This window comes from Balaenoptera ricei, chromosome 6 (genome assembly GCF_028023285.1).
Source record: "Balaenoptera ricei isolate mBalRic1 chromosome 6, mBalRic1.hap2, whole genome shotgun sequence".
Lineage (NCBI taxonomy): Eukaryota > Metazoa > Chordata > Mammalia > Artiodactyla > Balaenopteridae > Balaenoptera > Balaenoptera ricei.
In genome coordinates, this window is record NC_082644.1 from 65851147 (window position 1) to 65867474 (window position 16328).

The following is a 16328-nucleotide window of genomic DNA, read 5'->3' on the forward strand; positions in this document are numbered from 1 at the left end:
GAGGAAAAGTAGGAGACTATATAATAGGTAAAGGGGACAGATAGGGGAAATCTAGGGTGCCCATAATGTTTTCCTTGATGTCAGGGATGGTACCTAGGTATTCACCTTACAATAATTCATGAAGCTCTAAGTTTATGTTTTATGCACTTTCCAGCTTGTTTTATATTTCAAAATATAAACAGTTTAAAAATAGTACAATAACTGACTCAGTCAAGGATTATCAATGGAGGCAAATTCACTGGGTGAAAGGCTATTGGGAACAGGATATTCATCTAGCCTCTAAATATTACCCTATAGCACACTTATTAACTTTAAAGGGAAATCCCTGGCGGGATCCTTCACATGGGGAAAAAAGCAGGTTATAAAGAACATTATTGGGAAAATCAGGGATCTTTGAGTATGTTTTCTATATTAGATGACATTATGTAAATGTTAAATTGCCTTATAACTGAAAGAAACATGCTGAAATAATTAAGGGTGAATTGTCATGATGTCTGCAACTTACTTTCAAATGTTACAGCATAAAGACAGAGAGACAGAGACACAGACAGAGTGAGAGAGAAACAAAAAGCAAATGTGGCAAATATTAACAACTAGTGAATCCATGTGAGGGCATCCAGGTGTTCACTGTATCACTTCAACTTTTTGGTAGGCAAGAAATTTCTCTAAATAAAACAATGGGAGAGGGGATAAAAGGTTTCAAAAAAGAAAGATTTTTTTTAAAAATAGGATTTCAAGTAGTATCGGGGGAGGCAAGAAGGATTAGATTATATCAAGCAGATTATGCTCTCATGAAAAATAACAGGAAAAACTGTAAAATGTACTTTTAAAAAAGAAAAAATTCTCACAATTTGTGTGTTGGGGGGATAAAAAAGAGAATATAAGCATGCTTTGTTTTGTTTTGTTTTTGTTATATACATTCATTCATTCATTCATTTATTTTTAGCTGTGTTGGATCTTCGTTGCTGCACGCAGGCTTTCTCTAGTTGCAGCAAGTGGGGGCTACTCTTTGCTGCGGTGCTCGGGCTTCTCATTGTGGTGGCTTCTCTTGTTGTGGAGCACGGGCTCTAGGTACGCAGGCTTCAGTAGTTGCAGCACACTGGCCCAGTAGTTGTGGTTCGCAGGCTCTAGAGCGCAGGCTCAATAGTTGTCGCGCACGGGCTTAGTTGCTACGCGGCATGTGGGATCTTCCCAGACCAGGGCTCGAACCCGTGCCCCCTGCATTGGCAGGCGGATTCTTAACCACTGTGCCACCAGGGAAGTCCTATAAGCATGCTTAATATAACTTTTTCAAATGATTAGAGGAAAACTATAGGAAGAATACATATTACAACACTGCTTTTGCCTTAAGATGGTACTATTATGAATAATATTTCCTGTTTTCCAGGTATTTTTATAATGTGCTTTGCTTTTAAAAATTTTGAGTGTAATTTGAAGATCAGCCAGATAACCACATACTATATTACTGTTGAACAGGCTCAGATATTTGTACAATTAGCTGGTTTCAATGTAAAAAACAGAAGCAGCAGAAATCATACTGATGTGTCTTTATTTCCTCTTGTCCTGTGAAGAATTATGGGTCACACAAAGCACAACAAATGACTACTTCTCGACCACCGAAAACGGTAACAAAAATAGTAACATGAAATGATGCTTTACAAAACCCACTGTAATAGAAATATACCTCATCATATATGCTCCCATTAATGTCTGCACCATAGATAGGTGCCACGAAGGTTAAGTTCTTCCAGTACTTGCGCTCCAAATCTTCATAATCCAAGTATCTCGGAGTACAATACCTGGAAAAGGGAGATGAAACAAAGCACAAAATAGTAAGACAATTTTAAGATTTTCCCTACCCATTTTATTTAAATCACTTTCTAAACAAAATTCTATCAAAATAAAAACACTGCAGTAGCTCATGTTGTCAAATCTGACAAGTAAATATATAAATGTTTATCATAGATCTCTGAAGACTCTAAGATTCCTAAATAACTCTATATGAAAACCTCATTTTTTGATGAATAAGAAAAGTACTTTTATGAAAGTATCAACAATAGAAGCAGAAAACTACTTAATAGTATTTTAGCTTTCAAAATATTTTCTAAAATCTTTAACCAATTATACTATACTAGGACATTTTAGAGATTTACATGTAAAAGGCAAAACACATAACTTAGAATAAAAGACTTACATATAAAAGACAAAATGTATAACTTAGAATATAGTATTTTATATATATATAATTACATATATGTAATTTGTTATATATGTAATTTAATATTTATTACTAATTATATGTAATTCACTTAAAATTTCTTATCTTTTTCTATAGAAAAATTGACAAAGGACAATCTCACTAAAAATCCAAGAAAGTAAAACTAAAATAAGGTATTTTGCACCTCTCAGACTGGCAAATGCTTAATATATAAATTGTGGTAAAGAATGAAACCTCTCTTACACAGCTGGAGTCGGGGTATATACTGGTACCAGAGTATAATTTTTCAATAGCCTTAAAAAATGTCCCTTTGACCCTAAAATTCAACTCTAGAAATTCATCTCAGCAACACAGAGATGTATACAATGATATATAACCCAGGATGTTGCTGCAGCATTAACTGAAACCTCAAGCTTACATCCAGCAACTAGGACTACGTTAAATAAAAGAACACAAAATAAGGCAGATCTTTCTGTATATTGACATTAAAATCTTTCCACAGTGAATGAAGCAGATTACAGAACAGTAAATATACTATGATCCTATTTACGTAAAAAAAGATCTGTAACTGTATATTAAATGGCCAGAAAGAAATATACTCTAAATTATTAATACTAATAGTTATCTCTTACATAGGAATTACAGAAAGGCACTTCTCTGTATTATTTGGATTTTGAGCAATAATCTTATATTACTACCAAAAAAAAAAAACCACAACGTTCTACAGGAAAAAAAAATTAGCAAAGAAATCAACAAACTGAGAAAGCAATGGAACACACATAGTGAAAAAGGTGTTTAGCAGAAGCAGCAATCCCTACAAAGCTTACTGGACATTTTAGATTGAAGAATTATAGAACAAGCAACATCTACATCTACTACACTGGGGATGCCAAACTGATTATCTAAGCAATAAGCAAGAATGCCAAACAACTTGATTTAACAACTGTATTTGAAATACAGAGTAATTTACAGATTTAATCTCACAGGGCAACCAAAAATAAAAAGGATGGGTATGAAAGAATCCACTCCACTTCATTCTAATGCTTTGATTAGAGGGTTCCAATAGTAACAAACATTCCAGGCAGAAGCTAAACAAGCTAACCAGAGGTCAGTCAGGTGACAAAAAAAAGTAGCAAAGATGCTGTTTATTATGACTTCTAAAGAAACTTCTTAGATTTTAGAAATTGAAAGCCTAAACTGCCTTTCACTATGAGAAGACCTAAAGAATCTATCACCATATACTCACCCACTCAGGATCAATTTTTAGCAACCCATAACTCTAGGAGAGAAAGCTATAGTTTGGTATTAGCTATTGAGGTTAAAGTCTAAAATCCCTGAATATTTGAAACAAACACTGATACTAAACTTGGAAAAAGGGACCAGTTCACTTACTTGGTACCTGATTCTAATGAAACCTGGCTACAGTTTCCATCCCTAAAGGACTGCCAAACAATCACGCCTATTCCACAAATCCAGCGTCAACTTGCTCAAAACTGATTCAACCACACTTCTTACCCAGAATCTTTCATTCACTATAGCACAGCTGTTAAGAGACAGGGCTCCAGAACCAGACTGCCTGGATCTAAATCCAGGCTTTGCCATTTATAAGCTACATAACCCAGGACAGGAGACTGAATCTCTCTGGACCTCAGTTATTCCTGTATAAAACAGGGATAATAACAATTGAGCTGTTGTGAAGGCTCCATCAGATAATTCTGTAAAGCACTTAGCTCCATGCCTAGAAGAAAGTACAGATCAACAATGTAAGCGATGGGAAGCAGCGTATTACTCACCTCCACAAACTTTTATAGTAAAGATATGTTGGAGGTCTCCAGATTTTCTTTGGACTAAGTTATGTTATTAACCAAATGAGCGTGTTATCCTCTCTACCACCAAGCACATTATGTACTGTGTACCTATGCAAGGGCATGTACTGAAGGAGAACAGATGAACAGAAAGACCAGAAAAATGCCTCTTGCCTACCATGAAAATTAGTCCCATCTTAGGACCATTCAATAACTGTTATGAAGACCATGTGATCCTAGTGTAGCTGTGAGTGGACAAGTAGAGCCTTGGCTTAAGGCTTAAAACCCATTTCACTGGCATTTGAAATAAATTTTCATATGAAACTCACAGAGGAAATATAAAAATATAAATTTCAAAGGTAATAACATTACAACAATTATAGTGAAATTAATGCAACTCAAAAGATACATCAACTTTGAAAGAAATAACATTTAATCTGGAAATAATCTTTCAGACAATTTCTCATGATAGTTATATTTTGTAACGAGAAAAAATAGTGCACCATTTTTTTTTTTTTTTTTGGCCACTCCACGTGGCATGTGGGATCTTAGTTCCCCGACCAGGGATGGAACCTGAGCCCCCTGAATTGGAAGCATGGGTTCTTAACCACTGGACCACCAGGGAAGTCCCTAGAGTCCACTATTTTTTAAATCATCTTTGAACTTCAGAATATCAAGAAATGTATATTCTGTTAATAAGTAAATCTTTACAATCTGTTTAATAATTTATACTACTTCAAGTATATTTTAGCTTCATGACACTATTTATTTTTTCAATCAACATAATTGAAACAGCACCTACCATGTCCCAGATACTGTACCAAGCACTGGGTACACAGTGGAACACAAAACAGAGACTGTCACCTGAACGGTTACCTTCAGGAAGAGTCAATCTACAACTAAGCCACCAGAATAAAAACAGAGATATGAATAAAGTTAAGTGCCTAGTAAGATAAATTCCCTCTAAATAGAAAACTGACACCATGCTATGATAATCAAATGGGCTAGAGATGATAATCAAAGTTTCTCCATGACAAGAGAACACAGGACTTTGAGACTCTGTACTCATCAATATTTTGAATCGCCATGTATTATTAACAATGATTGTCCCTGGGAGTTGAAATTACGCATTTCTATAATGTTTGAATTTTTAAATAAGCATGCATTAGTTTTGTAACATTTCTGACCTTCCTTCAAAATCCATCTCCATAGCACCTACGAAATGAAATTACACCATTCCAATTAACTACCACAGAAGGTTTACCTTCCTTTGAAACCCCACAGAACTTTCTCATAATAATTATGATGATTTTTAAGGGTATTAACCAACATTTCCTATTAAGTATTATCTGATTATTTCCAAGTACAAATAGTCTCTTGAAATATCAAAGTAGTCAAGTAGAGGTTCCACTAAATGAACTAAGCTATTTAATACTTTTTTTTAAATAGATCTTTATTGGAGTATAATTGCTTCACAATACCGTGTTAGTTTCTGTTGCACAACAAAGCAAATCAGCCATATGCATACACATGTCCCCATATCCCCTCCCTCTTGAGCCTCCCTCCCATCCTCCCTATCCCACCCCTCTAGGTCTTCGCAAAGCACCGAGCCTATCTCCCTGTGCTATGCTGTTCCTTCCCACCAGCCAACTATTTTACATTCCGTAGTGTATATATATCGATGCAACTCTCACTTCGCCCCAGCTTCGCCCTCCCACCCCATGTCATCAAGGCCATTCTCTATGTCTACCTCTTTATTCCTGCCCTGCAACTAGGTTCATCAGTACCATTTTTTTTTTTTTTAGATTCCATAATATGCGTTAGCATATGGTATATGTTTTTCTCTTTCTGACTTACTTCACTCTGTATGACAGTCTCTAGGTCCATCCACCTCACTACAAATAACTCAATTTTGTTTCTTTTTATGGTTGAGTACTATTCCATTGTATGTATGTGCCACATCTTCTTTATCCATTCATCTGTCGATGGACAATTAGGTTGGTTCCATGTCCTGGCTATTTTAAATAGTGCTGCAATGAACATTGTGGTGCATGTCTCTTTTTTTAAATTTTATTTATTTATTTATTTATTTATTTATTTATTTATTTATGGCTGTGTTGGGTCTTCGTTTCTGTGCTAGGGCTTTCTCTAGTTGCGGCAAGTGGGGGCCACTCTTCATCGCGGTGCGCGGGCCTCTCACTATCGCGGCCTCTCTTGTTGCAGAGCACAGGCTCCAGACGCATAGGCTCAGCAATTGTGGCTCACGGGCCTAGTCGCTCCGCGGCATGTGGGATCTTCCCAGACCAGGGCTCGAACCCGTGTCCTCTGCATTGGCAGGCAGACTCTCAACCACTGCGCCACCAGGGAAGCCCCCATGTCTCTTTTTGAATTATGGTTTTCTCAGGTTATATGCCCAGTAGTGCGATTGCTGGGTCATGTGGTAGTTCTAGTTTTAGTTTCTTAAGGAACCTCCATACTGTTTTCCATAGTGGTTGTATCAATTTACATTCCCACCAACAGTGTAGGAGGGTTCCCTTTTCACCACACCCTCTCCAGCATTTATGGTTTCTAGCTTTTTTGATAATGGCCATTCTGACTGGCATGAGGTGATACCTCATTGTAGTTTTGATTTGCATTTCTCTAATAATTAGTGATGCTGAGCATCTTTTCATGTGCCTCTCGGCCATCTGTATGTCTTCCTTGGTGTAATGCCTATTTAGGTCTTCGGCCCATTTTTTAACTGGATTGTTTTTTTGATATTGAGCTCCATGAGCTGTTTGTATATTTTGGAGATTAATCCTTTGTTGTTTCATTTGCAAATATTTTCTCCCATTCTGAGAGTTGCCTTTTCTCTTGTTTATGGTTTCCTTTGCTGTGTAAAAGCTTTTAAGTTTAATTAAGTCCCATTTGTTTATTTTTGGTTTTATTTCTGTTACTCTAGGAGGTGGGTCAAAAAAGATCTTGCTGTGGTTTATGTCAAAGAGTGTCTTTCCTATGTTTTCCTCTAAAAGTTTTATAGTGTCTGGTCTTACATTTACATCTTTAATCCATTTGGAGTTTATTTTTGTGTATGGCATTACGTAGTGTTCTAATTTCATTCTTTTACATGTAGCTGTCCAGTTTGCCCAGCACCACTTACTGAAGAGGCTGCCTTTTCTCCATTGTATGTTCTTGCCTCCTTTGTCATAAATTAGATGACCATATGTGTATGGGTTTATCTCTGGGCATTCTATCCTGTACCATTAATCTATATTTCTGTTTTTGTGCCAGTACCATACTGTCTTGCTTACTGTAACTTTGTGGTACAGTTTGAAGTCGGGGAGCCTGATTCCTCCAACTCCGTTTTTCTTTCTCAAGATTACTTTGGCTATTCGGGGTCTTTTGTGTTTCCATAGGAACTGTAAGATTTTTGGTTCTAATTCTGTGAAGAATGCCATTGGTAGTTTGATAGGGATTGCACTGGATCTGTAGATGGCTTTGGGTAGCATAGTCATTTTCACAATATTGATTCTTCCAATCCAAGAACATGGTATATTTCTCCATCTGTTTATGTCATCTTTGATTTCTTTCACCAGCATTTTATAGTTTTCTGAGTACAAGTCTTTCACCTCCCTAGGCAGGTTTATTCCTAGGTATTTTATTCCTTTTGTTGCAATGGTAAATGGGAGTGTCTCCTCAATTTCTCTTTCTGATTTTTCGTTGTTGGTGTATAGGAATGCCAGAGATTTCTATGCATTAATTTTTTATCCTGCACCTTACCAAATTCATTGATCAGTTCTAGTAATTTCCTGGTGGCATCTTTAGGATTTTCTATGTATAGTATCATGTCATCAGCAAATAGTGACAGTTTTACTTCTTCTTTTCCAATTTGTACCCCTTTTATTTCTTTTTCTTCTCTGACTGCTGTGGCTAGGACTTCCAAAACTATGTTGAATAACAGTGGCGAGAGTGGACATCCTTGTCTTGTTCCTGATCCTAGTGGAATTGCTTTCAGTTTTTCACCATTGAGTATGATGCTTGCTGTGGATTTGTCATATATGGCCTTTATTATGTTGAGGTAGGTTCCCTCTATGCCTGTTTTCTGGAGAGTTTTTATCATAAATGGGTGTTGAATTTTGTCAAGAGATTTTTCTGCATCTATTGAGATGATCACATGGTTTTTACTCCTTAATTTGTTAATGTGGTGTATCACACTGATTGATTTGCGTATATTGAAGAATCCTTGCATCCCTGGGATAAATCCCACTTGATCATGGTATATGATCCTTTTAATGTGCTGTTGGATTCTGTTTGCTAGTATTTTGTTGAGGATTTTTGCATCTATGTTCATCAGTGATATTGGTCTATAATTTTCTTTTTTTGTGGTATCTTTTTCTGGTTTTGGTATCAGGGTGATGGTGGCTTCGTAGAATGAGTTTGGGAGTGTTTCTCCCTCTGCAATTTTTTGGAAGAGTTTGAGAAGTATCACTGTTAGCTCTTCTCTAAATGTTTGATAGAATTCGCCTGTGAAGCCATCTGGTCCTGGACTTTGGTTTGTTGGAAGATTTTTAATTACGGTTTTCATTTCATTACTTGTGATAGGACTGTTTATATTTTCTAATTCTTCCTGGTTCAGTCTTGAAAAATTGTACCTTTCCAAGAATTTGTCAATTTCTTCGTGGTTGTCCATTTTATTGGCATATAGTTGTTTGTAGTAGTCTCTTATAATCCTTTGTATTTCTGCAGTGTCAGTTGTGATTTCTCCTTTTTCATTTCTAATTTTGTTGATTTGCATCCTCTCCCTTTTTTTCTTGATGAGTCTGGCTAAGGGTTTATCAATTTTGTTTATCTTCTCAAAGAACCAGCTTTTAGTTTTATTGATCTTTGCTATTGTTTTCTTCATTTCTATTTCATTTACTTCTGCTCTGATATTTATGATTTCTTTCCTTCTACTGACTTTGGATTTTCTTTGTTCTTCTTTCTCTAGTTGTTTTAAGGGTAGGGTTAGATTGTTTGAGATTTTTCTTGTTTCTTGAGGTGAGACTGAATTGCTATAAACTTCCCTCTTAGAACTGCTTGTGCTGCATCCCATAGGTTTTGGGTCATCATGTTTTCGTTGTCATTTGTTTCTATGTATTTTTTTATTTCTTCTTTGATTTCTTCAGTGATCTCTTGGTTACTTAGTAGCGCACTGTTTAGCCTCCATGTATTTGTGTTTTTCACGTTTTTTTTCCTGTAATTGATTTCCAATCTCATAGCGTTGTGGTCAGAAAAGATGCACGACTTCAAATTTCTTCAGTTTTCGGAGGCTTGATATGTGACCCAAGATGTGATCTATCCTGGAGAATGTTCCATGTGCACTGGAGAAGAAAGTGTATTCTGCCACTTTTGGGTGGAATGTTCTATAAATATCAATTAGATCTATCTGGTCTATTGTGTCATTTAAAGCTTGTGTTTCCTTGTTTATTTTCTGTTTGGATGATCTATCCATTGGTGTAAGTGGGGTGTTAAAGTCCCCTACTATTATTGTGTTACTGTCAATTTCTTTCATGGTTGTTAGAATTTGCCTTATGTATTGGGGTGCTATGTTGGGTGCATAAATATTTATAATTGTTATATCTTCTTCTTGGATTGATCCTTTGATCATTATGTAGTGTCCCTCCTTAGCTCTTGTAACAGTCTTTATTTTAAAGTCTATTTTATCTGAAACGAGTATTGCTACTCCAGCTTTCTTTTGATTTACATTTGCATGGAATATCTTTTTCCATCCCTTCACTTTTAGTCTGTATGTGTCCCTAGGTCTGAAGTGTGTCTCTTGTAGACAGCATATATACGGTCTTGTTTTTGTATCCATTCAGCCAGTCTGTGTCTTTTGGTTGGGGCATTTAATCCATTTACATTCAAGGTTATTATTGATATGTATGTTCCTATGACCATTTTCTTAATTGTTTTGGGTTTGTTTTTGTGGGTCTTTTTCTTCTCTTGTGTTTCCTGCTTAGAGAAGTTTCTTTAGCATTTGTTGTAAAGCTGGTTTGGTGGTGCTGAATTCTCTGAATTCTTTTGTTTCTCTGAAAAGCTTCTGAGGGACCTCCCTGGTGGCACAGTGGTTAAGAATCTGCCTGCCAATGCAGGGGACACAGGTTCGATCCCTGGTCCAGGAAGATCCCACGTGCCACGGAGAAACTAAGCCAGTGTGCCACAACTACAGAGCCTGTGCTTTAGAGCCTGCAAGCCACAGCTACTGAGCCCACGTGCCACAACTACTGGAGCCCGTGCTCCGTAACAAGAGAAGCCACTGCAATGAAGAAGGAAGGCAGCCAAAAATAAATAAATAAATTTTTTAAAAAATAAAATAATTATCTTTAAAAAAAAACAAAGCTTTTGATTTCTCCTTCAAATCTGAATGAGATCCTTGCTGGATAGAGTAATCTCGGTTGTAGGCTTTCTCTTTCATCACTTTAAGTATATCCTGCCACTCCCTTTTGGCCTGCAGAGTTTCCACTGAAAAATCAGCTGATAACCTTATGGGGATTCCTTTGTATGTTATTTTTTGTTTTTCCCTTGTTGCTTTTAATATTTTTTCTTTGAATTTAATTTTTGTTAGTTTGATTAATATGTGTCTTGGTGTGTTTTTCCTAGGGTTTATACTGTATGGGACTCTCTGTGCTTCCTGGACTTGGGTGACTATTTCTTTTCCCATGTTAGGGAAGTCTTTGACTATAATCTCTTTAAATATTTTCTCAGACCCTTTCTTTTTCTCTTCTTCTTCTGAGACCCCTATAATCCAAATGTTGGTGCATTTAGTGTTCTCCCAGAGGTCTCTGAGATTGTCTTCAATTCTTTTCATTCTTTTTTCTTTATTCTGCTCCTCAGCAGTTATTTCCACCATTTTGTCTTCCAGCTCACTTATTCGTTCTTCTGCTTCCGTTATTCTGTTATTGATTCCTTCTAGTGTATTTTTCATTTCAGTTACTGTGTTGTTCACCTGTTTGTTTGTTCTTTAGTTCTTCTAGATCTTTGTTAAATATTTCTTGTATTTTCTCAATCCGTGCTTCCATTCTATTTCCGAGATTCTGGATCATCTTTACTATCATTACTCTGAATTCTTTTTCAGGTAGATTGCCTATTTCCTCTTCATTTACTGGGTCTTGTAAGTTTTTACCTTGCTCCTTCATCTGTGACATATTTTTTTGCCATCTCATTTTTTTTTTTTTTTAAATGAGTGGGATTGTGTTCCTGTTTTACTGGTTGTTTGGCCTGAGCCTTCCAATGCTGGAGTTTGTAGGCTATTGAGTAGAGCTGGGTCTTGGTTGCTGAGATGAGGAACTCTGTGAGACCTCATTTCGATGAATATGCCCTGAGGTCTGAGGTTCTCTGTTAGTCCAGTGGTTCGGACTCAGAGCTCCCACCGCAGGATCTTCCCCCCGACCCCAGGCTTGCAAATCAAGATCCTGCAAGCCGCATGGGCTGGCAAAAAAAAAAGAGAGAAAATAACAAAGTAAAAAATAAAATTAGACTAGGAAACTAACAGATATGTTAGAAAGAATGTAAAAATAAAAATATACATGAGTCAACAACCAGAAGGTACATCAGTACCACAATAGTAAAAAAGAGGAGGAAGGAAAGGAAAAAAAAAAAAAGTGGGGGGGAGGCCTTGGCTGTGGAGAGTGGGGCTTAAGCAAGGGTGAGGTCTGGGCAGTGGGTGGGGCTAATGCTCAGGACCCACAGGTCTGGACAAGGCCCTGGGGGCTGTGGGCGGTGGGGCTTAGGCTCAAGGAACAGAAGGGGCCCAGGTGTGCCCCCCCATCCCTGGTCTCAGAGGGCAGGGGACCTCACCTGGGAGCCCAGCAGGCTTCCTGGGCTCAAGTGGGTGGGACAAATGCCCTCCTCTCCTCTCCTGCACCTCCAGTCTGGGAACTGGGAGGGCCCTTCCCACCTGCCTCTCCTGATCTCCCCGGCCTCCCTCTTATGCCCCCAGGGCCAATGTGGCCAGTAGGGTGGGGGGGCACCTGGGAGAGCAGGGGACCAGCCTGGGAGCTCAGCAGGCTCCCCATGCCTGAGTGGGTGGGGCAATCGCCCTCCGCTCCTCTCCAGCTTCTTCTGGAGGGCCCCTCCCACCTGCCTCTCCTGATCTCCCCAGCCTCCCTCCTATGCCCCCAGGGACCCACGTAGCCTGGAGGGGGGTTTTGTAAGCTATTTAATACTTTAAGAATGACTCTGGAAATAGGCACTAGAAGATGGAGAACAGAATATGGTAAACAGTTTATACTTATAAAAAGTTGGATAGGGACTTCCCTGGTGGAGCCGTGGTTAAGAATCCACCTGCCAATGCCAAGGAAACGGGTTCGAGTCCTGGTCCAGGAAGATCCCACATGCCATGGACAACTAAGCCCATGTGCCACAACTACTGAGCCTACTCTCTAGAACTCACGAGTCACAACTACTGAGCCCACATGCCACAACTACTGAAGCCCGCACACCTAGAGCCCATGCTCCACAACAAAGAAGCCACCGCAATGAGAAGCCCGCACCACAACAAAGAGTAGCCCCCTCTTGCCACAACTAGAGAAAGCCCATGTGCAGCAATGAAGACCCAACGCAGCCAAAAATTAATTAATTAATTAATTAAGTTAAAAGAAAAGAAAATATCTTTCTAACACTGGGTTAGGAAAAAAAAAAGTTGGATAAAATTGCTTCTGCAATCTTGTTTTAGCATTGAACTTATTAAAGAGTTCTTAAAGAGTATGAAAGCAAACAAGCCTAGTCCATGATAAAAGTTTCACATTCTCAATCAATGAAATCTGAAACAATGAGGCTTTACTAATGCCTATGAAAAACAATTCAATTGTTATAAAGCAGAAACTAACACACCATTGTTAAAGCAATTATACTCCAATAAAGATGTCAAAAAAAAAAATTCAAGAGGGACTTGAATTAATTATAAAATGTCTAATTGCTTTGGATTAGCCAGAATGCTCCATAATAGGAACTTCACACAGAAAAAAGATTCTTCAAGTACCATCAGGTGCTTACTATGTCAAATATAAATTTTTTTTTTTTAAAGATATCAACTAAATTTATCCAGAGGACTTAATCTCATGAATACCCATCCAGAGAATTTAGACACTGATGTTTTTTGGTTGGATGATTGGTTGGTTGGTTTTGGGGGGGTATTTTTTTTTTCCAGATTAATATTTTGATCTAAGGCCTTAACCACCATATCAGAAACTTTAAAAAAAACGGGAGGGCAATTTAATAATAATCATAACTGTGATAGTTTCTAAAATATATCCACAAATTCTTTGATACACCTCCCTTCAAGACTTACAGCTTAATTCTCCTCCCCTTAAGTATGGGCTGCATTTGGCTTATAACAAATAGAATATGGCAGAAATGACAGTCAAGAAACAGGTCATGAAAAGACATTGTGTCTTCATCTTGGTAACTCCTGGATCACTTGCGTTGGAAGAAGCCAGCTGCCACAACATGAGGAGCAGTTCATGTGGCAAAGGACTCAGGACTCCAGCCAACTGCCACGTAAGGGGAGCAATCTTGGGAGAAAATCTTCTAGTCACAGTCAAGCCTTCAGGTGACAGCAGCCCCAGCCAACTTGAATGCAACCTCAGGAGAGGCCCTGAGCCACAGCCACCTGGCTGAGCCACTCCCAGATTCCTGACCTTCAGAAACTGAGATGTTAAATGTTTATTGATTTAAGATACTAAGGTTTGGGGTGATTCATTAGATAGCAGCAGGTGACTAACACAATAATGGTGGCCCTTCAAGTCATTCAAGGATTTTCTTTTTAAATTACTCATCTTCTAATATACATAACTTATCATTTAAGACTTAAACATTGTCGGGACTTCCCTGGTGGCACAGTGGTTAAGAATCCGCCTGCCAATGCAGGGGACACGGGTTCGAGCCCTGCTCTGGGAAGATCCCACATGCCACGGAGCAACTAAGTCCGTGTGCCACAACTACTGAGCCCACGTGCCACAACTACTGAAGCCCACGTGCCTGTGCGGGAGTAGTTACACCATGGAAATAGGCAAGAACCACACGTCAGGGTTCCCCCACCTCCCCGGAAAGTTGTTGGAGCCCATGCTCTGCAACAAGAGAAACCACTGCAATGAGAAGCCTGCCCACCACAATGAAGAGTAGCCCCCCACTCGATGCCAACTAGGGAAAGCCCGCACACAGCAACGAAGACCCAACGCAGCCAAAATTAATTAATTAATTAATTAATTAATTAATTAATTATTTAAAAAGAGGAATGCTTTTTAAAAAAAAAAAGACTTAAACATTGTCACACACAGAAGAAAATTTGCCTAACAAAGATGAATCAAGTGTAGAATCAAAAACTCATGGCAACTAAAAGATAGGGAAAAAAAATTTTACAAATATTATGAATAAGATGATAAAATGAGGTACAATTTCCCTAGCAGTAAACTAAAGTAAGTAGGCAGGCAACCACCTGAAAAACAGAAAACAGTAACAGTTAAATGAGGACTGAAAGAGATTGTGCAGAAGACTCCTGCTTTTCACCACAAGCTCCCATCTACTTGGTTTCTTACCATGTTCACCTATATCTTCGAAAGAAATAAAAATAGTAAACTGAATCTACTCACTTGCCACTGTTGGCCAGCTGCCTGAACTCCTTCACTGTCATGGCTTTTTTCTGGATGTTGTATTGAGTGAACAGTCCTGACTGCCCTGTGACCATCTGCTGAATTGGCGCTGGAATAAGCAAATTGTCAATGTCATCATAGCACTGCCTTGGCTTCCACTCCTTAGGAGGAATCACCTAAAAGTAAAATAATAAAAGATTATTTGGAAAACATTCCAGGTAGTTATTTAGCTTTCCTATTCCAACAGAATACAAGTGAAGAATTTCTCAGCATTTATACGACAAATGTGTAAAAGAACTGTGAAGATTCACATTAAAGGAAATGCTTGCATTCTCCCAAATATTCACCTTACTGACATGACTTTTTTAAAACAGCAAAATTTACTGAGTACTCACTATACAAAATACTGTACTTGTATGAACTTATTTTTTAGTGGCTACTGTTAACCTCTCTATTTTAAAGGTAAAATTGAGAGACACACAAAAGTAAAATAACTTGCTAGAGTTCAAGTGCTGTTTATAGTACCATGAGAAAAATAAGTATTGGTTTAGTTGATATCGTTTCTTTAAACACCTCTCACACAATATGGCAAATCAGAGTGGTGTGCAAGTAAATGTTTAACCAACAACTTTCTGGGGAGGTGGGGGAACCCTGATTTGTGGTTTTTGCCTATTTCCATGGTGTAACTACTCCCGCCATGGCCAATTTGAGCTTACCAATGTGATGTCACTGAACATGGGGTTGGAAAAGATGTGCACTCTCAATTCTCATGTGCCTGTATGAAGTAGCTCAGCACACCACTGCTTTTCCATAATATTTCAACACTTAATTACTAACAATGAAAAGATCATCAACAGTAAAACCAAAAATACATATTCATATGATCAAAAATTAGAAGGAACAAAGTTATGAATTGAGTCATGGTTTATAGCTGGAATTTATCCACCTTTAGAAGTTATCCTAATTTTTAGGAACAAACTTCTTTTAAAAACTTAATTGCAAAATATAGATAGCACACATACAGAAAATATATAATCACAAATATGTAGCTTTGTGAGTTATTATAAAGCAAACACCAGAGTATCCACTGCTCAGGTGTGAGAAGTAAGATACTGCTGGCACCCCAGAGGTCCTGGTACCCTTTTCCAAATACATCCCTCTCTTACTCAAAAGGTGGTCACTATCATGGCACTTACGCTATTAATCTCCTTGCTGGGCTTTATAGTTTTATGTCTGTGTGTAAACCCTAACAACAGTTTTTTAAATGTACAGAAACATAAGCATCCATATATACATACATTCTTTATCTTTTATATTTTACTCAATATTTTTGTGAGATTCAAATATGATGACCTAGGTAACTGAAGTTCATTGACTTTCATTCCTACTTAGTATGGCTTCGTATAAATATTTATTTGTAAGGGTGACTACTTGGTGGTCACTTGTTTTTTTCTAATTATTGGCAACTGCAAACAACACTATTAATATTGCTGTATGCATCTTCTGCTGCATGTGGGCACATGGTTCTCTAAAATACACACACGCACATACCCTCCTAACAGTGAAACTACTGGGACATAGGATACGTACAGATCAAATTTAATCGTTATTACCAAACTTTTGCCAAAGTGGTTGTACCATTTCACACTCCTGCCAGCAATGTGTGAAAGTTCCTGTCGCTCCACATCTTCATCATCA

General features: G+C 37.9%; 1 protein-coding gene across 11 annotated transcripts in view; it reads right to left on the reverse strand.

Moving 5' to 3' along the window:
* The window catches only part of KDM4C (lysine demethylase 4C), a 423829-nt gene that overhangs the window by 363012 nt on the left and 44489 nt on the right, over nucleotides 1–16328 (reverse strand). For all 11 annotated transcript variants that reach the window (XR_009503661.1, XM_059924758.1, XM_059924756.1 and 8 more), the window contains 2 exons: nucleotides 14631–14806; nucleotides 1685–1799 (listed from right to left, as the gene is read on the reverse strand). Coding sequence is in view for 10 of the 11 variants with exons in the window: in XM_059924758.1 (XP_059780741.1) it covers nucleotides 1685–1799; nucleotides 14631–14806 (291 nt within the window). In the remaining variant the exon portion in view is untranslated. The remainder of the gene's footprint in view (nucleotides 1–1684; nucleotides 1800–14630; nucleotides 14807–16328) is intronic.